This window comes from Thamnophis elegans, chromosome 2, assembly GCF_009769535.1.
Source record: "Thamnophis elegans isolate rThaEle1 chromosome 2, rThaEle1.pri, whole genome shotgun sequence".
NCBI lineage: Eukaryota > Metazoa > Chordata > Lepidosauria > Squamata > Colubridae > Thamnophis > Thamnophis elegans.
Genome location: NC_045542.1, coordinates 46,247,024 through 46,270,407, shown reverse-complemented (window position 1 = coordinate 46,270,407; position 23,384 = coordinate 46,247,024). Strand labels below are relative to the sequence as shown.

The 23,384-nt window shown below is 37.8% G+C and overlaps 1 protein-coding gene across 2 annotated transcripts in view; it reads left to right on the top strand.

Annotated features, from left to right (window-relative positions):
* Positions 1–23,384, top strand: part of RPTOR (regulatory associated protein of MTOR complex 1) — a 438,354-nt gene that overhangs the window by 273,981 nt on the left and 140,989 nt on the right. For both annotated transcript variants that reach the window (XM_032209983.1, XM_032209982.1), the window contains exon 10: positions 11,707–11,782. In XM_032209983.1, coding sequence (XP_032065874.1) covers positions 11,707–11,782 — 76 coding nt within the window. The remainder of the gene's footprint in view (positions 1–11,706; positions 11,783–23,384) is intronic.

The following is a 23,384-nucleotide window of genomic DNA, read 5'->3' as shown; positions in this document are numbered from 1 at the left end:
TTTGATACAGCACTTTGGGAATATTCAACTTCTTTTGCAATTACCTTTTGAGGCTTTCCTTCCTTGTGGACAGTGTCAATGATGGTTTTCTGCACAACTGTCACGTCAGCAGTCTTTCCCATGATTGTGATTCCTACTGAACCAGACTGAGAGACCATTTAAAGGCTCAGGAATCCTTTGCAGGTGTTATGGCTTAATTAGTTGATTAGAGTGGGACAGTTTGATCCTAGAATATTGCACCTTTTCACAATATTCTAATTTTCTGAGATTGTGGATTTGGGGTTTCATGAGCTGTAAGCCATAATCATCACAATTATGACAAGTCACGGCTTGAACTATCTTGCTTTGCATGTAATGAGTCTTATCTCGTATATTAGTTTCACTTTTAATTTCCATTACTGGAATAAATGAACTTTTGCACGATATTCTAATTTTTCAAGTTTCACCTGTATATAATTGTTCTCCAAAACACAAGTGGATGTTTGCAAAACTGCATCAGCTTCCCAAAAGGAAAACAAGAATCAATCATAGCTGTCAAAACCTGGTGTGAAAGATGATGACCAACTTTAGCCGTTATAATTCTGATTTCATTCTGATACAGTGGAAATGAAAATGTACAATGTTGGAACAATTTAGAGTTCAGCATAATAAAGTGCTTTTTAAGGAAATCTGAAAGTTCAGAGCCTTCCTCCTCTTGTTTATAAAGTCAAGCCCTGCTGCACCTCAGGAGACATAAACTAGAAATAAGTTGGAAGAGGTTGGGATAAATTATTCAAAGGTATATTATACGTTTGCTATGTATGTATTTGGAGTGAAGTGAGATGGGATTTTCAGTAGTGGAAATAAACACTTTATATTCTGAAATAAAAGAGAGCTGCCTTTTCCTCCAGGGAAAAGGGGTTGTTAATGACAAAAGCCACTGAGGCCTTTCCAGGCTTCCATTTTTTTTAATGTGAAATCATGAGGGAACTAGGCTGCCTGCGTTTTTCTTCTATATCTGTATTCCTTCAAAGTCACTGGTTTCTTTTAAGTTGATAAATATCATCAGAGAGTCTGTTTTGTTTTGCTTTGCTTTGCTTTATTTTAGGGCCAGCTAAATTTTTCGTGATAAAAAGGTCCAAAGGATACATGGGCTTTTTAAAATGCTTTTTTTCCCTTTCCACAATGGTGTAGAATTGACAATGTTTTAAAGAGCAGTCAGCATGGTAAATTTAAGGTGTATCTAGATTAGAACAGTAGCTCATGAAACCAACTTAACAATGAGAACGTTGCTTTAACTCGCAGTGTTTTTGTTGATAATACAGTATAGTCAGAATAAAGGAAGATATTCTTCCATCTCACTGAAAGGGTGAACATTCACAGTTTCATCCTACAAACAGCTAAAAATAGGCTCTAATCTTGTTTATTGCAAAAAAGAGTGCTTAAAATGGATTCTACAATAGATTTTTGCATATTGCATGTTTTCCCATGGTTACTTCTTTCTTTTGCTTGCTTTTTAATTAGTCCAATTTAATTAGTTTCAGTAATAGGTTTAATTTGTTTAATTTAATTTAATTAATTATATTGACATTGAGTCTTATTTTAATACCCCCAAAAATAGAAACCCAATGTACCTCTTCAACCCTCCATACACCCTTTCTTTCGCCCCCCTCCAACTTTCCCTCTTCCCTCCATCATTCCCCTCTACCCTACTTCCCCTCCCCCTCTACCACACCTCTCTCCCGATACACTTCCTCCCTTCCTTCTCACCCTCCCTCCAATCCTCTCTCCCACCCTCTCTACCCCTCTTTCTTCTATCCCTCTACTCCTCCCTTCGGTGTATTTCTACTATCTATTAATATATTCAGCTTGTCCTATTTTAACACTGGAATTAAAGAGCAAGACATTGAGTCTTTATTGATTAGCCCTTGGGCCATATCAAAGTGCAAAGTTCCAGAAGCAAATTATTACTAATATTTGATAAAAGCAATATAAAATGGAATTGAAATAAAATACAGTCTAAAATGAAATTGGAGTAGAATACAATAATTTAAGATATTGATAAAATATTGTAAAATTATATTTAGGTGTCACCCCTGCAATTTACTCCAACCAGTCCCACATATGCAGATCTCAACTGAACCATTTTGTTCAAGTACTGTGCTGTGTTAAATGTTATTTTCCAGTTCTGGCTGCACATAAGGTAAATTGTTTTGATATGGGATCCCAATGGGTCATTTATTTGTATATAGGCCAAGATACCTGTCTCTCACCCCTTATACAAGCAACAATCAAATACGATGTGACCCAGGTCTTCTACCTCTGCCGCTCCGCAAATGCAGAGAATGGATAGGGCATAGAATGGAATCTCCCCTATCTTTGATTTTAGTCGAAGTACAGGTAGTCTCCAACCTATGACCACAATTAAGTCCAAAATTTATGTAGTTAAGCAAAACACTTAAGTGAATTTTGCCCAATTTTATGACTTTTCTTGCCACAGTTGTTAAGTGAATCATTGATGTTGTTAAGTTAGTAATATGGTTATTAAATTACTCTGGTTTCCCATTAATTTTGTGTGTCAGAAGGTTACAAAAAGTAATTACATGATTCTAGGACACTGCAACCATCATAAATATGAGTCAGTTGCCAAGCATCTAAATTTTGAACACATGACCATGGGGGTGCTGCAAAGGTCGTAAGTGTGAAAAAACGGTCATAAGTCACTTTTTCAGTGCTATTGTAGGTCACTAAATCAATTGTTGTTAAGTCAAGGACTAGCTGTAATGAAAGCAAGGTATCTTTTGAATGATGATAGTAATTGGGACCTAAATTTCTGTCATTGAGTGGTGAGGTTATAAAGTACATAACATGACTGCCTTGTTTAATGACAGCAATCCTTGTCATCATTAACCAGGGATCCTCCCCAATCCAAGCCATTCTGGCCTTCATTCCTCCCAGTGCAAAATTTCCTTTCCCATTTTTGCCATTTTGGATGTCCTAATTGTGCCTTGAGGTATGGCAAGTGGTCCCAAAATAGCACAGCTCTAGGGCTGCTTGCCGTGTTGTAGCCATATTGAGCTGCAGCTCTGCAACAAGCCACTGAGTACAACACAAAACCAAGACCATAGATACTCCTAGAAACCGCAGTCACCCCAGCTGCATGGTGTAAAGCCTCGAGGCCCCAGAGTTTTTCACAGCACTGCACAGACCATGTTAGGGAAGGAGAACAGAGCAGTTCATCGCACGGCCACGTGGCACAATTCCAGAAGTGGATGCCATGTTTCCAGTGACAACAACAGTTCAATGTGGCCTCTGGGAACATGACAGATGCTTCCAGAATCACATGTCATAGTTGCATGATGAAATGATCTTTTCCAGTGCTGTGGAAGACTTTGTGCTCTTCAAGAATTAAGTAAGGAGAAAAAGCATAGTGGGGCTGTGTGTGCAGAAATCAGGCCTAGTTTTTTGGGGGAGAGACCTGCATGGACCTGAAGAAGATAGGCAGGTAAGGGCAAATGATCACAGGGGTGCTTCAGTATCCATAACCTTGCAACTGGATTATAGGTAGCTTTGGGGAGATCCGCCATAACTTCAAACGGCCTTTAAGCAACAGTTGTTAAACAAGGACCTGTACAGCAAGAAAAGTAAAATGGATTGAGCAGTATCTATGACAAAAGTCAGGTTAATTCCCAGCTCATTCTATTGCTGAAGAGAAGCATGCTAAATTCTGATACGGTGAATTGATTACAATTTTCAGAAATAATATTGCAGGAGTATGATTGTGTTGATTTTTAATGGTGGGCTTTAAGAAGAGAAAGTATGTTGTTTTTAATTTGCTGGATTCTCTTTTTTAAATACCACTGAATTTCTGAGGTTTTAAGATCTGACCTTGCAGGAAGTGTCCTCTCCTGCCACCACCACCACCACCCATCTCAATCCCCTTTGGCAGAAACATTTGCCCTTTTTACCTGACACACTTTTGAAGTGTTAAGCCTTTTAGTCACATCTGTCTCCATGGTCTAACGACCTCCTCTCATGTCTGGTGCAATTTGCAAGCAGTACAAATCAAGATTTGTAAATGTGTCTCTTCTAGTTCAGTTTCTTCCTTCCTAAGCAATATATACACAGATAAACAGCATTTGCATCAAAGTTCTCCCTGCTATTGCCTCTCCTTCCTCCTTGTTTTCTTCCCTTAAAATTGAACCACATTGTTGGTCTTAGACCCAAAGCTCAGTGGTGTTACCGTAGTGTGTGTGCTCCCTTACAAAATACACAAATAAATGATACGTGTACCCTTTTTTGAGGTTTAAGTTTGGCATAGCTGAGAAACAAGGGGAGGTGTGAGCTCTGAAATTGGATTTTTGACTCTGTTGTTGACCAACCTCCACAGCCAGTGATCAAAACATTGAAGGGACCTGTCAGAATTGTTCACAGAATGTCATTTATCCATTTCCCAGCCCACTCTGGTGTCCAGACTGGATTGCCTGCTTAAGGAAATGTTCAGGTTGTGATTAGATTACCCAGAGAGAAACCAAAAAAAGCCTAGTGAGAATTAACTTCAAAGAACACATTCATTTCTAGGAATCTCCCCCTCCCCACACACCTTATCTGAGCACCAATTAAGAAGAGGGTGGGGTATGGCTTCCTTTACTCTTGTCACAATCTGAGATTAATACCTTCTGCAATTGTTCTCTCTTACCATTTTTGGGTGTTTATTGAGCTTGTGGGAGCCATATATTGCTTTTGCTTTGAAGCTGTTTTTATTACCCCCTGATTATCTCATAATTATATAGGCAGCCTATTGTGAAGAGGAAGGTCATTACTGAAGGAATCATGGAAAAGAGAGAACAGATGAAACTGCTGCAAGAAAGATCAGGAGAGTTTTGAGACTCATTTATTTCTTATTTGTACATTCTGTTCTGATTCTGATTAACAAGCATTGTTGCAGTACAGACAGTCCTCGACTTACATGCATTTTGTGACAACAGTGCTGAAAAAAGTGACTTATAACCATTTGCACACTTACAGCCATTGCAGCATAACCATGGTCACGTGATCAAGCTTGTGATAAGCAAAGTCAATGGGGGAAGCCAGATTCACAACTATAGTGATTTCTTTAACAACTGTGCCAAAAGGTCACTAAACTGAGGCACTACTCACTTAGCAACAGAAAGTTTGGGCTCAATTGTGGTCATAAATCGAAGACTATCTGTGGCTAGTCTTAAGGTTTAGAGAAATAGATTAAGTTTTAAGAAAGGCGCTCAGAGGAATATAGGTAATCCTCGATTTACAACAGTTCGTTTAGTGACCATTCAAAGTTACAACGACACTTATAAATTTGTCTTTTTAAGTGCCTTTAAAAAAATGATTTGTGACCATTTTTCACACTTATGACCCTTGCCACATCCCTGGGGTCCCATGATTTATATTCAAATGCTTGCGACAAGGTTGCTCAATAGCGCCTGTATTGTTCAATCTGGTTATCGATTGGATACTAAAACAAGCTCTGAAGGATTGTTCAGGGGTAAAAATACATGACCAACAATTGACTGATCTGGACTATGCGGATGATATTGCCTTATTTGCCGAATCGCCTCCAGAAGCACAGAAGATGCTGGACCAACTCAAATCTGCAGCTGAAAAAATTGGCTTAATCATAAACACGTCCAAGACTGTTTGCCTCGCACACAAGATTCCCGATCCTGGCCTACTGCTCAATACTCAAACTTTAAAATGTGTTGAAACATTTACGTATCTTGGTGCGAAGATATCGTCCAGTACGTTTATCGATACCGAAGACATAAACCATCGATTAGCAAGAGCCTCAACAACATTCGCAAAATTATACTTTCGACTGTGGTCGTCCCAACAAATATCCAGGCCCACAAAAATGAAAATATTTAATGCTTTGATCATACCAATACTCCTCTATTCATCTGAATCATGGACCTTTACAAAAGCTCAACTACAAAAATTGGAGGTGTTCCAAATGCGATGCCTACGCACCATAAGTGGGCTCAGTCTACATGATCGGAAAACAAATGACTATATACGGAAACTGTGCCTGAACCAACCAACCATCGAAACACTTGTAAGGCGCAATCGAATGCGATGGGCAGGCCACGTTTGGAGAATGAACAGCAACTCCTGGCCCAAAATAACCATTGAAGCACCCGTGCCCAAAACCTGGAAGGTGCATAAGAACGCCCCACGGAAAACATGGATGAAGCTGATTGAAGAAGACCTCTCGCGAATCCATTTTACCATACGAGATGGCAAAACTGCCGCTCAAAATCGCAAACAATGGGTGGCGATGGTTCGGGATGCATGCGACTCTACAGCGAAGGGATTGGCGATGCCGTACCGACGCTAAAGACTCAAGTCAAGTCAAGTCATGTGTTCCCCTTTTGTGACCTTCTGACAAGCAGTCAATGGGGAAGCCAGATTCACTGAACAGTCATGTGACTAATTTAACAACTGCAGTGATTCACTTAACAAAAGTGGCAAGAAAAGTCATAAAATGGGGCAAAATTCACTTAACAAATTTCTCACTTAGCAACATAAATTATGGGCTCAATTGTAGGCCTAAATCATGGATTACATGTATCTGCAATGTGGAATTACTTACTTTAGATATTACATGAGGATGTTAGATATTGCTTAACGGTTACATTTTTAGGGTCCCAAAACACAAAGAAGAAACAGGTATGGCTACTTAATGTTCCCTCCCTCCATACCTTAAAAACAAAAAGAATATGATGATGGTATAGTATAGTTTATAATTCTGTTAAAATAAGATTTTACTTGGGGACCATGCATACAGCAAAATGGGAATGAGAGGAAATATTGTATAGAAGTTGCCTGTGTGCTCAGATAAGTTTGTGATTGCCTTATTGATTAGCTGTCAGAAATAAAAGATGGTTAGGCAAAAGTACTGAATTAACCTGCTAGCTGTTGTCAGACTCACTGCTGTTTAAAATAATGAACAAGGGCTTGTTTTACAGTAAATTTAGCTTTCCATTTCAGTTATATCTTTGTGACTCTGTGTTATACATTTAATTAAAATGAAAGATAAATTCAAAGGCACATAGCAAAATATTTTATGTAGAAAAATGTAACCACACAGCCTACAAAGCACGCATACTCTCTATCACCGCCCCTTTTTCTCCGGTGGGAGAATAGTGGCAGGTCTTTGCTTAGTTGTAGTGGTACTGGAATAATGACACAACCACAATATGCCGTCATCTTTAATTATCTTGGATTCTGCCTAGATTCTTCAGTGGTGCTTGCATAGCGGGAACTTTTATGAATTGTACCCTTTGATCTGTACTTTATGAAACACCCTTATAATCAGTTTAACCCTGTAAAAGAATAATCTCTCCTAGATTTAATTTTCATTAAAACTTGGATATATTTAACTTCAAATTGATTGGAAACTTGTTATGAAGCCAAATTCAGGACAAAAATAATATTATGGCATTTAATTTCATGACTTCATTGGGGAAGGGATTGTGTATTGCTTGGCTTCAGTTGCACAAAGAGGCTGTGTATGTATGTGTATATGTGTGTGTGTGTGTGTGTGTGTGTGCGCGTGCGTGTGTGTATGTATGTATGTATGTATGAAATTTATTTGCTGCCTATTACCGCTCTAGACAGCTTACAACATATAAACAAAGAAATAGTAAGAAGCATAAACATAACAGTAGCAAAATAGTGAAACAATGAAATAAACAGTGAAAACACAGTAATATGAGATTTAAAATGGGGGGAGAGAAGCAGGGAATGGTGCAGGGGGAGCAGGGGGGTGGGGTTTGCTATCAATCCAGCAGCCACCTTCAGTGCATTGGGTCCCCAGGTGGATTGGCAGAGCCAGATGTTCAGGCTCTTGCACTATGAAGAACATAGCATTTGTCCACTACTCTTTAAGAAAGCCATACAGCTAGTCCTCACTTACCAACCACTCATTTCATGACCATTCAAGATTACAATGATTTTAAGATTAGTCCTCAAAGTTACACCCATCACAGTGTCCCCATGGTCATGGGATCATTATTTGAATGCTTGGTGACTGGCACGTGTTAATAAACATCAGAGAGACCCATTGTCACATGATTGCTATTTTAAACCTTCACAGCCAGCTTCCAGCAAGCAAAATTATTGGGGAAGCCCAAGGAAATAGCAAATCATGCATCATCATGCTTAATTTCCTTAACAACTGCAGTTGTGACTGATGTGGTCAGTCAAGTATGGTCACATGATATTTCACTTTATGATTGCAATGCTTAGTGATGAAGTTATTGGTCCCAATTGTGGTCAGTAAATGAAGACTACCTTTATATGGGACTGCATATGATATCACAAATTAATTGATTAATAAAAATTAATATATTTTAAGTTGCTTTTCTCATTCTTCTTCCCGTCATTCTCGGTATTGAAAGTATAGCAGAAATATTATAGAATATACCAATGAATTCTTTAAAAGCTACTTGAAGGACTTCTGAATAATTTTGCATTTAAATAGTTTTGAACTGAATGTTCAGGTAGAGGAGAATGATATATTGCTTAGCTGGAAGTTGGTACTACTTCTACATTTCTACGTATTTTTATCATAGAAAAAAAATGTTCAGATACTTATATTCTGATACAGAGCATGTGCAGCTAGATTATTAATTTTGAACCGCTGCTGCTTATTAATGTGCCCATCACTTAACAAACATCTTGGAAATTAAGTGGTAGCCCACCTAGAGGGCCACCGTCTGTGAAGTCCTGAGGGAAATAATATTTCCCAAGGCACCTGAGGGTAGAACAAGAAGCAATGGGTAGAAACTAATCAAGGAGAGAAGCAACTTAGAACTGAGGAGAAATTTCCTGACAGTTAAAACAATTAATCGGTGGAACAGCTTGCTTCCAGAAGCTGTGAATGCCCCAACACTGGAAGTCTTTAAGAAGATGTTGGATAGCCATTTGTCTAAAGTGGTGTAGGGTTTCCTGCCTAGGCAGGGGGTTGGACTAGAAGACCTCCAAGGTCCCTTCCAACTCTGCTATTGTGTTGTATTGTATTATTGTATATCTCTGAAGAAGATGGTTTGAATGACTTTCATATCATACTTAGAAAACTATAATAACGGGTCTGTATAACAGCAATGACCATGATTTAAAGGCAACTTTTTTTCTTCCTTATTCTGTCAAAGAAAAAAGTGTCATCTTTGATATCCAGAAAAATCAGAAATTTTGTGGTGAAAAACACTTTCCTAATGATTCTTGATAAAATTATAAAGAGGAGGGAGGCTATTTTGGGGAAATATAAGCTAAATTCCATTTACTTAGGCATCTCAGCATGAAGTCAAATTATCAGATGCTTGTCACAGTCTACCAGTATTATAAAAAATTGCATCAGGGTTTGTTTCTTAAAATTATATTTTGCTATAATCTAGGAGCTCAAGGTATCAGGCATAAAGATCTCCCTTCATTTTATCATCTCTTTATCTCAAATTGGACTGAGGGAGAATGACTGGGCAAACCTGAAGGACTTTAGAGATAAGGGAGTGAGTTTTGAAATAAAAAAAAATATTTCTGAGAGCTAGCTGGGCCCTAAAAATGGACAGAGTTGTTCCCCCTTCTGAAATATTCCCAATTGGATTTAGGCTATGGTATATGGCACCAGCTGAGATGTGGAACTGGGGGGTGGGGGTGGCAGTTGTTATCAGGGAATCTCTGCGGGTTTTCAGGATACTGCTCCAAAAGTTACCAGTCATGAAGTTCTGTTTTTGAAGAAAGGCTTGTGGGGTCAGTTGGGATGGTTGCTAATGTAACATCTTCCCTGCTGTATAAGAGTCTCCCTGCCTAAGTTGCTTGAGGCCATCTCGGGATTGGCTGTGGAGTTCTCCAGGTTTATAGCTTTGGGGCACTTCAATCAGCCATTCCTGAGGTGAACTTAAGAAGCAGTGGTGATCATGGGCCTATCCCAGATTATTCATGGCCACACACCGGACATAAGTTTTCTTTTTAGAGCAGTAGCAGTGCGATCTGAGGGAGGATCTCTTCCCCCTGTCACAGTCAGATCATGTCCTGGTGACTTTGAAATTCCCTTATTCTACCCCCTTCTGCAGGGAGGTAGAAAACTAGTTGATTCGAATGTCACTCTGCAGCCTTGTTTAAGGGTCACTGCAGATCCTCCTGGGTAAGGGACACCCCGAAGTTCACCTTCGGGATCTCATGGAGCAAATCTTTATGCAACTAGGACGTAAAATTGCTCAGATCTGTCCCTCATTTGTGGACCAAGCATGGAACAACAGGCTTGAACTAAACTCTGGTAGCGATGAAATGGCTGTGGGTGCGGGACTTCACTGTCTTTGGATGTCTACTATCTGTGATCTTGAATGGGGTTGCACTGTCCCAGATGAACACAGTGCATAATCTGAAGGTGCCACTGGACACATGGATCCTGCTCAAAGCAGGTGTTGTGTGGCAATTGGGCCTTCTTGGAACAGGAAACCCCTCTCTTAGTCATCTCCTGCATGAACTACTGCAATGTACTCTACATGGGGCTACCCTTGAACATTATCTAGAAGCTGCAGCTATCTGGAATGTGCTTGACTGGACAGTTCTGAGTGTCCCTGGGGTTATGCATGTAACACCTCTGCTGCATAAGCTGCATTGAGTACCAGTTTATTTTCAGGCCAAATTTAAAATGTTAGTTATCACTTTTAAAGTCCTTCATAGCATAGGACCAGGTTACCTGAGGAACTATCTTATCCCAATTACATCTATCTCTCTCAGTCTGTCAGAGAGGAAGGATGGGCAGGTTACGGACTCATCAGTTGGCAGGGTCAAGGAAGAGACCTTCTTTTTCTGTTGTCTCTGCACTTTGAAGCATCTTGCCCCATATGTCAGCAGCCCTCATTCTTCTGAAAGAGCATTAAGTCTTGTCTCTGTCAACTAGCATGGGGATCCAATAATGTTATGCAACCCTGGAGATGGATGGTGGTCTGAGGGCACTTACTCCATCTTTTTAATTTTGGGATTTTTAAAAAACTTTATTTAAAAAGTTTTTTTTTAACTTTGTATGGATGTTATGGTTTTTCTTATTTGTACACTGTTCAGAGTCACTTAGATAGCAAGATGGGTTTATACAAATTTGATTAGATCAGACATAAGACTGCCTCCTAACATAAGCAGATAGGTTATGCTTCATGAAATATTTATGTTTGCTAAATTTTATAAATCATTCTTTATATTAAAAGAATCAACTTCCATCTCCTTTGTTTCCACACACACACACACACACTTTTATTTGCTATTATTTCAGAGCAAGTATGTCCCACATAAATAGACAGAATTAAACTTCCCCAAACTCTTTTCTTTTCATCTGTAGTGGTGAATTTTTCAAAGACAACTTTGAAATGCTCTCCTTAGAGAGAATCATTTGATTCTGATCTTTTATCTTTCCAATGATTTGAGAATGGCCTAAGCACTTTTGTGCCATGGAATTTTTAGTGAATTTGTTATCTACAGTACTGATTTATGTTTTGTTTCACATATTGGATATAATAAACTGCTTTGAGTTATTAAGTATAGAATATACTAATTGGGAAAAGACTAATCTAAGCGTCCCTCATTTTACTAGCACAAAGCAAGTATTTAACATGTATCGTAAGTGAGGTGATGGTGTTGCATATAATTTTGTCCAATCTTGTAATGCCCCTATATCTTTTTATCTTTCCCCAGGCAAGCATGGGATCTTGCTGTGGATATATGCCTATCTCAGCTGCCTACCATTATAGAGGAAGGGACTGCATTTAGGGTAAGTTACTAAACTATTAAATTCATGTCCAGGTTACTCAAACTTGGCTGTGGATGATCTTGGCTTCCAGAATTCCTTAACTAGTGTGTTCATTCCTGACAATTCTGAATTCTGGGTAGTGCCAAGATTGGGGAAGGATAATCTAGTAATTCCAAAATTCTCATATTCTTTATCAAGCAATTATGTACCCATTCCTTCATAGTACACCTATGAATCATTGACCCAATTGAAAAAAGATGCATACAGCATAGTCCATTTTTATTGCACAGAAGTAATTTTAACTACACTCCTAGTGTTGCTTTTTAAGAAAGGGGAGGGGAATTTTCTTAGTGTTGAAAGTTCTCACATGATACTTTTAGATATTGTATATAATATGATAAACATATTCATACATAGCAGCATAAAAGTCCCAGTATTATTCATAGTGTTTTATAAAATCAAAGGATAGAAATATCATCTGGAAAGGTTTTGCAATCTAAAATTTTACACAAAAGAAATAAAAGGAGCATGTGGTAGACTGTACAATGATTCTAGTTGTATGAATAAAGACATAAATACAATAGAATATAATAATTTCGGAAATAGGATATATGCAATACAATACAATAGCAGAGTTGGAAGGGACCTTGGAGGTCTTCTAGTCCAACCCCCTGCCTAGGCAGGAAACCCTACACCACTTCAGACAAATGGCTATCCAACATCTTCTTAAAGACTTCCAGTGTTGGGGGCATTCACAACTTCTGAAAGCAAGCTGTTCCACTGATTAATTGTTCCAACTGTCAGGAAATTTCTCCTCAGTTCTAAGTTGCTTCTCTCCTTGATTAGTTTCCACCCATTGCTTCTTGTTCTACCCTCAGGTGCCTTAGAAAATAGTTTGACTCCCTCTTCTTTGTGGCAACCCCTGAGATATTGGAAGACTGCTATCATGTCTCCCCTAGTCCTTCTTTCTATTAAACTAGACATACCCAGTTCCTGCAACCGTTCTTCATATGTTTTAGTCTCCAGTCCCCTAATCATCTTTGTTGCTCTTCTCTGCACTCTTTCTAGAGTCTCCACATCTTTTCTACATCGTGGTGACCAAAACTGAATGCAGTATTCCAAGTGTGGCCTTACCAAGGCATTATAAAGTGGTATTAACACTTCACATGATCTTGATTCTATCCCTCTGTTTATGCAGCCTAGAACTGTGTTGGTTTTTTTGGCAGCTGCTGCACACTGCTGGCTCATATTTAAATGGTTGTCCACTAGGACTCCAAGATCCCTTTCACAGTTACAACTGTTGAGCAAGGTACCACCTATACTGTACCTGTGCATTTCACTTTTGTTGCCTAAATGTAGAACCTTACTCTTTTCACCATTGAATTTCATTTTATTAGATAGTGCCCAATGTTCAAGTTTGTCAAGATCCTTCTGTATCTTTAGCCTATCTTCTGGAGTGTTGGCTATTCCTGACAGCTTGATGTCATCTGCAAATTTGATGAATTCCCCATTTATTCCCTCATCCAAATCATTGATGATGTTAAAGAGTACTGGGCCCAAAACAGAGCCTTGGGGTACTCCACTGCATACTTCCCTCCATTAAGATGCAGTTCCATTGAGGACTACACGTTGAGTGCGGTTGGTCAGCCAGTTACAAATCCATCTGGTGGTGATGCTGTCTAACCCACATTCTTCTACTTTATCTAGTAGTAGGTTATGGTCTACCTTATCAAATGCCTTACTGAAGTCCAAGTAAACTATATCAACAGCATTCCTCTGGTCTACTAATTTTGTCACATTATCAAAGAATGCAATAGGATTAGTCTGGCATGATCTGTTTTTGACAAACCCATGTTGGCTTTTGGCTATTACTTTGTTTGCTTCTAGGTGTTAATTCATTGCTTGATTATCTTTAGCAATAGCAATAGCAGTTAGACTTATATACCGCTTCATAGGGCTTTCTCTCTGTAAACCACTCTCTAAGTGGTTTACAGAGTCAACATATCGCCCCCACAATCTGGGTCCTCATTTTACCCACCTCGGAAGGATGGAAGGCTGAGTCAACCTTGAGCCGATGAGATTTGAACCGCCGAACTGCAGATAGCAATCAGCTGAAGTGGCCTGCAGTACTGCACTCTACCCACTGCGCCACCTCAGCTCTAATTTTCCAGAATCTTTCCTGGTATTGAAGTCAGGCTGATAGGTCTGAAGTCTGTAATTTCCTGGATCTGTTTTTTCCCCTTTTTTGAAGTTGGGAACCACATCAGCTGCTTTCCAGTCCTCTGGTAGGTATCCGGTGCTCCAGGATCGCTGAAAGATATAGTTCAGTGGTTCTGAGATCTCGTCTGCCAGTTCCTTCAGAACCCCAGGGTGTAATCCATCTGGTCCTGGTGATTTGAACTCGTCTAGGGTAGACAGGTGCTCTTACCATTTTTTTCCCTATTTCAACTTGTGTTCCTAATCTGATTTTTGTGGTGCTGTTTTTGATAGCTTGGACTGTTTTATCCCTTTGTGTAAAGACAGATGCAAAACATGAGTTAAATAGTTCTGCTTTCTCTCTGTTGCTTGTCACCTTCTTGCCACTTTCTCCCAGCAATGGACCAATTGTTTCCTTAACCTTTTTCTTGTTTTTAACATGTTGAAAGAAGCTTTTTTTGTTATTTTTTACTTTTGTGGTAAGCCTTTCTTCATTGTGAGCCTTAGCTTTCCTCACTTCATCTTTACATGCTTGGGCTATTTGCTGATATTATGTCTTAGTTATATCCCTCCCTTTCCACTTTTTATACTTATCTTTTTGTCTTTTAATTTGTCAGAGAGTTCTTTATGCAGCCATGCTGGTTTCTTTTGGGAGCTGTTATTTTTCTTCTTCCTTGGGATTGTGCTAGACTGGGCTTTTGTAATCTCATTTTTCAAAATTTCCCAAGCTTTTTGAGTTGTATTCCCCTTGAGGATTCTCATCCATGGAATTTTTCCCAAGCTCTCTCTAAGTTTATTGAAATTAGCTCTCTTAAAGTCCAAGACTCTAGTTTCACTTTGTTCTACTACTTGTGTTTGCATAATGTTGAATTCCAATATTGCATGGTCACTTGCCCCCAGGGTTCCTGTGGCTTCAACACCTTCTATCATTTCCTCTCTGTTAGTGAGAATTAAGTCCAATATGGTTGATCCCCTTGTTCCCTTCTCTGTTTTGGGGGAAACAAAGTTGTCTGCTAGGTTTGTTAGGAACCTGTTGGATCTTCCACTTGGTGCAGAGTTTGTTTCCCAGTTGATGTCAGGGTAGTTAAAATCCCCCACTACTATTGTGGTATGCTTCCTACATACCTTAGTTAGCTGACTAGCAAAAAGTTCATCTACTTCCTCTGCTTGGTTGGGTGGCCTGTTGTATAGACCTATGGCAATGTCATTTCCCTCCCAACCTTTAATATTGACCCAAATGCATTCAAGATAGTTCTCATCATTGTTGTGCTCTATTTCTGTAGAGAGGTAATTATTTCTTATATATAGTGCAACTCCATCTCCTCTTTTGTTTGGGCTATTTCTTTTAAATAATTTAAATCCTTCTAGCTGTATGTTCCATTTGTCGGTTTCATCCCACCAAGTTTCTGCAATGGCAACAATATCGTATCTGCCCTCTTTTACTTGAATTTCTAATTTGCCCTGTTTATTCCTCATACTCTGTGCATTGGTGTATAGACATTTGAGTCCATTTTGATTGACCCTGTGTTTACTGTCTACATAACCTGTGTTATGCCTGACTGCCCCTATTTTCTTGCCACTTGTATGATTCATGCACATGGTATAGCACTCACTATTAAATGCTTGGTTTTGCTTGACAGCAGGAGTGATAATCTTACCCGCACAAACATCTGTGTTACATGCACTGATAACCCTATGAATTTTAGATTGCTGGGGACAGAAATGTTCAGTATCAATTAATTCTCCGTCCTCGCTGTTCAGTTTAAATGTTTATCCAGAAAATCTGTGAATTTAATGTCAAGTAACTCAGTCCCTTTCTTGGATGGGTGCAAACCATCTCTTTTGTACAGTTTTTCATTGGACCAGCTGCAGACATCATGACTAATAAAACCAAAGGCTTCCCTTTTACACTACTCCTTTAGCCACACATTAAACTCTGCTACACACTGGCCCTTCCCTTTTTGTTCCTTATATACTGGTAAAACCTCTGAAACGATAAGCCTACAGCCTATACTACTAAGTTCATACCCCAAGCTGTGGAAATCATTCTTCACAGAAAGTACATCTTTTTGGGACAGATCATTTGTGCCAAGATGTATAATAGCATCAACATCACAGTCTTTACTTGCATTCTTGACTATCTTAAGAATACGCCTCTTGTCTCTGCTGGCAGTAGCACCTGGCAGACACCTGACCTCTTTTAAAACCTCCATATCCTTTCCTAAATTTACATCCCTTATGAATGAATCATCAACCAGAAGATGACTTCTCTTTTTGCATCCCTTGCTCTTCTTGTGCGACTGATGTGTGATTCTTGGTTCCCCATTTCGCCTTTCCAAAGTAAGTTCTTCATTTTGGACCACGATCCCCTGCTTATTTAAGTCATCATTATCACAACTATCTTGACCTGTTTCATTATTGTCCCCATTAGGGTCAGCAAGGGTGCTATATCTGTTATGCTGGGTCACAGCAAAAGCTTTGTGTTTATGGTTCACAGCTCTCACCCTGCCAGATCCCACAGTTGTCCAGACTGCTCTTTTCCTGCGGGATCTTTGTGTTAGGGGGGGCTGATAGCGTAGCATCTCCATAGAGTGGAATGGCCGAATTGGATACCTAATTTCTGCTTGGAGAGCACAGATTAGAGACTCTAGATAGGTAATCTGTCTATGTAGACTAGTAACTTGTTTACAAAGGGGACAGTATCCAAATTTGAAAAGAGTACTGTGAAAGACAGGTGCAAGACAGCTATTACATTGAACTAAACTGGTCATTTTGAAATAAATAAAATCACAATTTCAAGTGCACTAATCCAGAATGTATTATTACTATTTTGGTTTATGGACATATGATTCACGCGCCATTAGGCACGCGGGCCACTACTTACTCGTCTTTTTCTCTCTGCTTCCCCCTTTCCAGCCAGCAGCTCCAATCACCAGCCACAGGAAAGTTCAAAATCAATATAATATAAAATTATATAAAAGATAATTACTATGACATTGTTTAATGTGATTTCCATCATCAAAACTAAAGCTGATATAATAGTTCCTTCCCTCCCTTCTTTTATTCTGTATCTGATATTCCAATTTCTCACTATGGAATTCTCCTTGTTAGTAAGTTTGTTTGCAGATTTACATAGCTGCCCAAATAACTGTGCAGCTAATGAGGTATAAAAACAAACAAACAAACAAACAAACATACATACATACATACATACATACATACATACATACATACATACATACCAATATTTTAAAAAAATGCCAGGTAAAAATAATTAACCAAAACAAGGCAAACAAACTGCGCTCCCATTAACATCCAGACCTTGAAGCCTGAGTGAAGAACCAGGTTTTTAAGACTTTCTGAAAATCCCATTCTTAGAATCTGAATCTCAAGGGTTTGCAGAAATTATTGTTATGATAACAGGATTCCTCTTAACCAGAAAAATAGAACTCTCAAATCAAAGCCGGATGTGGGTTGATAGTACATTTGGGTTCTTTGTTAGCTGGGTACCTCCAAATCGGGCCTGAATTATGGTAACTAAATAGACAAATATTCAGCCTGTTCCTGGTAAATCAGATAAACAGTTCTAAAAACATCTCCTTGATCCTGTTCATCTACTTTATTTTTGCCTTCCTTTTCATCTTTCTTCAACTGTTTTAAGTAGCTGGATTATTTTAATAGCTGGATTATATACTCACTTCTCATGCTGAAAAAATGTGGGTTTCTGTTTGTTTCTAATTGTTCAAGGGAGCAGTCAATCTTTTACTTCATGGTTCTTATTGAAGTTCATGATATTCTCGGCAATCATCTCCAGATCCACAGTTCAAAGACCCCCTCTCCCCCTCTCATTCTTGGTGCCCAACTTTCATAGTTATACATTACCACTGGAAAAATAATGCTTTAACTATTCCGATCTTTATGGTCATCAGATATCCTTATCTCCTGTGGTCTTATCTAAATATCAGTGTAGTCATCTTTAGGATTAATCTGTTCACTAATGCAGTATCTTCCACTTCTGGCATGAAGTGGGTTTCTCTACCAAGCATACTACTTGGTATTAGCATTGTCTTAATATGCAATAAATCAGATTTCCATGTTCTACTTTTATTTTCCCAGTGAACTTTTGTAAATGTTCTTTTTACCTATATATCATAATTAGTAATGTTTTGGCCTCTTAGTTTGAGTCCGGTTATCATCTTTTCTAGTCCTGCCATTTTTATTATATATTTCTCTATATGAAATCTTTGTATTATTCGATTGCTTATTTTGAATCACTCTTTTTCCAATCTTATCAATCTTGCCTCTTCTGAAGAATAATCAGAATTGCTGGCACATTCATTAGTCTGAATATATTCCATATTATTACGGCATTATCTGCAGATCAGGCCCTTCAGCATTAAGTAAAGTAAAGCTAAATCTCTTTTTAACACATGTGTACTCTCCGTTGTTCATTTTACAGTTGCTATCTGATCAAACCTTCTGCTGCTTTGGAGGAGTCTTCCTGTTTTAAGGCATTTTTATCTCCATCTATTTCTCTATTGTTCCTTGTAAGGTTTTAGCAAAAACTTTTCATGAAGAATTGATGCAATGGTTTGGTAATTCTTTTGCATTTTCTTTTAAAAATATATATATATATAGATCTAGTAGGCTAGTCAATCTGTGTCCCCGCCCTGAACTATTAGTACTTTAACTGCCTCTTCTGCTGTACTGTTAACCAGCTCAGGGATTATATTAGCTGCATCTGGTGCTTTCTTATTTGAAAGTCGATCTATTGTCCCTCATACCTCACTTTAGATTCAGTTTCTGAATATATTCTCCCTCCACATATATTTCTGTACAATATTCCTGTTTGATTTCAATTGTCTCTAAACCAGTTTCCATTTCTGTTCCTTATATACATGTCTTATGTTATGGCTTTATATTCTCTAGCTTGTATCTTATTAGTGCCCATATTCTTTTTAATTTTGTACTCCTAACCTATATATTTGACAACAGTAATTCATGTTCCACAGTCTGTAACTTGGAAACATTTCACTGATTGGATTGTACTTCTCTATCGTCTGCATGCTATTATGCAGCTGATTTCATTTTAATGTCCTTTTAGTGATGTCCACAGGGCTTTGTTTATAAAAGGTATTGGCAATGTATAAAGAATTATTTTTGCGAAGTTCTCTTAATCTGTCTCCTGCAGCATTGCATTTACCCAATCCATTTTTTTTAAATAATTCCAGATCCTCTAATTTTCCAATCTTAGCTTTCCATTTGTAACATTGCTTTCTTTTTAGATTTTGTACACTGCATCTCTTACAATTTGTCATAGAATTCTTTGTTCTTTTTCCATTGCCTCTGTATTACAGGCATGCATTTGTAAAAATTTGATATTCGCTGGATGCCTACATGATGTGCTTTACTGGGTTGTAACTGAACTGAACACATACTTAGAATGTCCTTTTTAAATATAATTACCTTTCCATTGTTTTGTAGGATCTCCTGTCCTAAATAATATTATCAGGTAATAAACTGATTTCACATGTCCATCTACATTTTTTTGGTTCAAAAATATCAAGTTTTTATTCCTAAAACACCCTACTTTGTTTCCATTCTGTAAGTTTCAAACTTTTCTTGGTAAAGGATTCTAATATTCCATAGTCAGATTACGTACTGTATGTCTCTTTTGATATTGGCACCATTGAAGTGGACAGATATTAATGGTGCCAGTTTGATTTCTTCATCTGGTACCAAGATTTTTCTAAGTGTTTCAGCCATAATGATACCATTTTCTTGGCAGTAATAAAGAAGAGGATTGCTTCTTCTGGATTTGATTTTGGAGTTCTGGGTCTACCATGGGTTGGCTTCATTTTAATCCCTAATCCACCTACTCTCATCTTTCAGTCTTATTGAAAAAAACAATCCTTCTAGAACCCTTTTCGGGCACAGTGAAGCTACCGAGTCCTCCATCACATCAAGTGATAATCCTGGTAGGGGGAATTTTAAAAAGCTAATGTTTATAGTAAGACAGTATTGTAAAATTTACAGACAATGTAAATTTGAATCCAGTGGAGGCTGAGGAGCATACAGAGATAGTCCTCGAGCCATGGTCATAATGAAGCCTGCCCATTACAGTCACATGACCTAACAGGGCACAGATTAATTAGTTGCCTATAAAATGTTGCAGCAAGGAGAATATATAAAACACAAAGCTTTAATATAAGATCAAGAAACATAACTGAGCCTGGAATCATTCAGCAAGGAATCATACAAAAGTCTGGGAGAGATGGTGACTCATTCATAACAATAGGCTAAGAAAAGTATACATACATATGTGATAAAATAAAATGGAGGTGAAAGAAGGGCTCAGTACAAATAGATTAGGATAGGGCAAAGACCATTCTAAATAGTGATGGGATTGAAAATTATTTTTCATTGAACTAGGAATGCAATTGCTGTACCTATCTACCTAGCTATAAAAGTGATTGTGTTTATTTTAATTTTTGCTCACTGTATTTGAGAGAGTCTATGTAATAATACACTGCTTGACAAAGACTGCAATATTTGGAGCTTTTTGACTAGATGTATGATCCTAAATGGATGAAAATGCAATAGGGATATATTAAGAGTTTTTAAAAATGATATTACTAGCAGCAACAACAGTAATCAATGGCTTTTAAAAATGAATTCTTCCTCTAAAATGATTAAAGTCTTGAACTTAATTATTTCAAAAATAACTAATATATAATCTACTAAGCCATTTCAATGCTTTTAAAAACCATTCCTGTACAATCTGTACTTGGCATAAAGTATCTTTGAATTTTCTGCTTGTAAGGGAGCATTAATCTCATTGTACACATATAACATTTTTTCCTTTCATTGATCTTTGAAACAAGCTGTTTATTTTTGCTTCAAGATGCTAATGAAACATTATCTAATGCTGTTTTGAGAAATTTCTTATTTGTCAATAGGAAATGTTTTGTTGTGCCATGGATTTGTTATGCTTGGTGTGGTATCTTAGTAATATTCAATAATAATAGTAATAGTGTTTTTAAATGAAGTATTATCTACTTTTGTATTTCTGAATACTAGATATATAAAAACTGCATAGATACTTTGAAACAAATTGTTTGTTTTCTGAGTTCGGTAATTTGAAACCCAATTCTTGATAATTATCATTTCCCATGGTGGCTATATTCGGAAACTCAGTTTGACCTTAGTTTGCAGAGGCAATATAAGTAGTGCTTAAAAGGAATTTTCTGACTCAAATGTATGAAACTATAATTTAAAATTCCATGAAGTCTTCTATTAAGCCAGATATTAAAGAAAAAGTGAATGGAAAAGAAATTGGATACGGAGAATGTTTAGAATATGAAGGAAATAAGCTTGTAAATATTTGAGTAAAAGTATTTCATGCATTGAACTGAACTGATTTTTTTTATTTATGTGAATGAAAGAAATTGTTTTTTAAAAAAGCATATAACTCTAATCTGATATGGAAAATTTATCTGGTATTGCTAACCAAATCTTGCATGCTTATAGTCTTTCTTTTTATTTTTTTCCCATTTTATGTATTCTTACAGTAGGTTTTATAATTTTCAAGGGGAAAAGACAGTATAATACTAAGATTAGTACAGATTTAAAACTATAGAAGAATAGATAGCATACAGGTAGTACACATTCTTGTTTAACTGTGGTAATTGGGACTAGAATTTCTGTCACTTAGAGATGTGGTTGTAAAGCATGAGAATTAAAGATTGCAATCCCAGCAGTTCCCAGTTGCTGTCATTAAGCAAGGATCTCCTTGCAACTTCCTTCCAGCTTCCAACAACTAAAGTCAGTGGGGAAGCTGGCATGAAGTTGCAAGACACAGGCTGGGACTTAGGCTGGCTAGCAGGCAGGTAAGTGGTGGGTGCAAAGGATGCAATGCAAGTGCAATGAGTCTTGGAATAGCTGCTGTCAGGCGCGGGCGATGAGGTGAGGGACTGGCATGGTCCAAGAGCAATACTGCCAATGGTGCAAGAGTGTGAGGGCCTAATGCGGCAATCAAGAGCATTGTGAGGCTTTGGGTAGGTGCTGCGAGGTGCAGGAGACTTAGCAAAGCAATTGAGATTGCTTTGTAAAAGAGCAGACAAAGCAGAACTTTGTTTTATTTCTAGGTTTAGTTCCCAACTGATAATATTAGTTTAAACAGGATAGTGGGAGTAATAGTGGGAGACCACTGTTACTCAGAGGCATTTTAGGATAGATACTTTATTTCAGATACATTTCAGTAAGCTGATAATATTATAAATAATACAAATATGTGTCATTTGCAAATCATAACTACTTTGTTTTTACACTTATTTATATACTGCTTTAAAAATACATGAAATTAATATGCTAAATTTGATGAACATTAAAAGCAAATACTAAAATGAACAGTGATGACACCATTAAACTAATGCAGAAAACAAATCTGATTGAAGTATTGAAAAATGTCTTCCAAAATATAAAGGTTTCCAGTGCTCATCTAAAGATGAGATTAAGGAAAGCTGGCCAGATAATTCCAGAGCTATATCATTATTAGAAAGAAATACTTCAACATCATTTAAATTTTTATATCTATATAAAAATCTCCCATCTTTATTATTTTTACAAATAATTCAAGGTGGCAAACATATCCAACAAACCTTCTTACTTCTATTTCCATTCCCCCAACAACAATCCGAGGTGGGTTGGGATGAGAGAGTAACTAGCCCAAGGTCACCGAACTGGCTTTCATGGTTAAGACAGGCCTTGAACTCACAGTCTCTTTCTTTCTAGCCTGGTGTCATAACCACCAGACCAAACAACTAATCTGTATGTATGTATGTATGTATGTATGTATGTATTATGTATGTATGTATGTATGTATGTATGTATATGTATATGTATGAATGGATGTGGGTGAGTGTGTATGTGTGTGTGGGTGTATGTTCCAGCATAACTCTGGAACTAAACTTGGTACACAGATGACTTTGTCTCTGGAGACAAATACTATGGAGGTAAGACACCCCTAAAACCCCTCAGGATGAGTGTTCTGTTAAGATACAGCCTGTTGTGTCTTAAAATGGCTTCTACTATTTTGCCATAAAATGACTTCTACTGTACAGCACAGTGGAGTTGCCATGGTAACGGTTTTACAGTACTCCACAAGGGGACTCCCTCTAGTAAATCCAATTGGGGAAAATCCAACATTAGAAATTACTTTTGTTCGGGACATTTTCTCTCTATAAATAAATACCTGGGCCACGCCAGGTTATTGGCTATATTTTCTAAAGATGAACAGAGCTATGGACATGGATGTTAACATTCAGATAAACTCAACACCATTCCCTCTGTTCCCCAGAAAAGTATTTTCTATTGCAGGAAATCTAAATACAACCATCATTACTGTAAAGAAACCTCCAAGCATGAG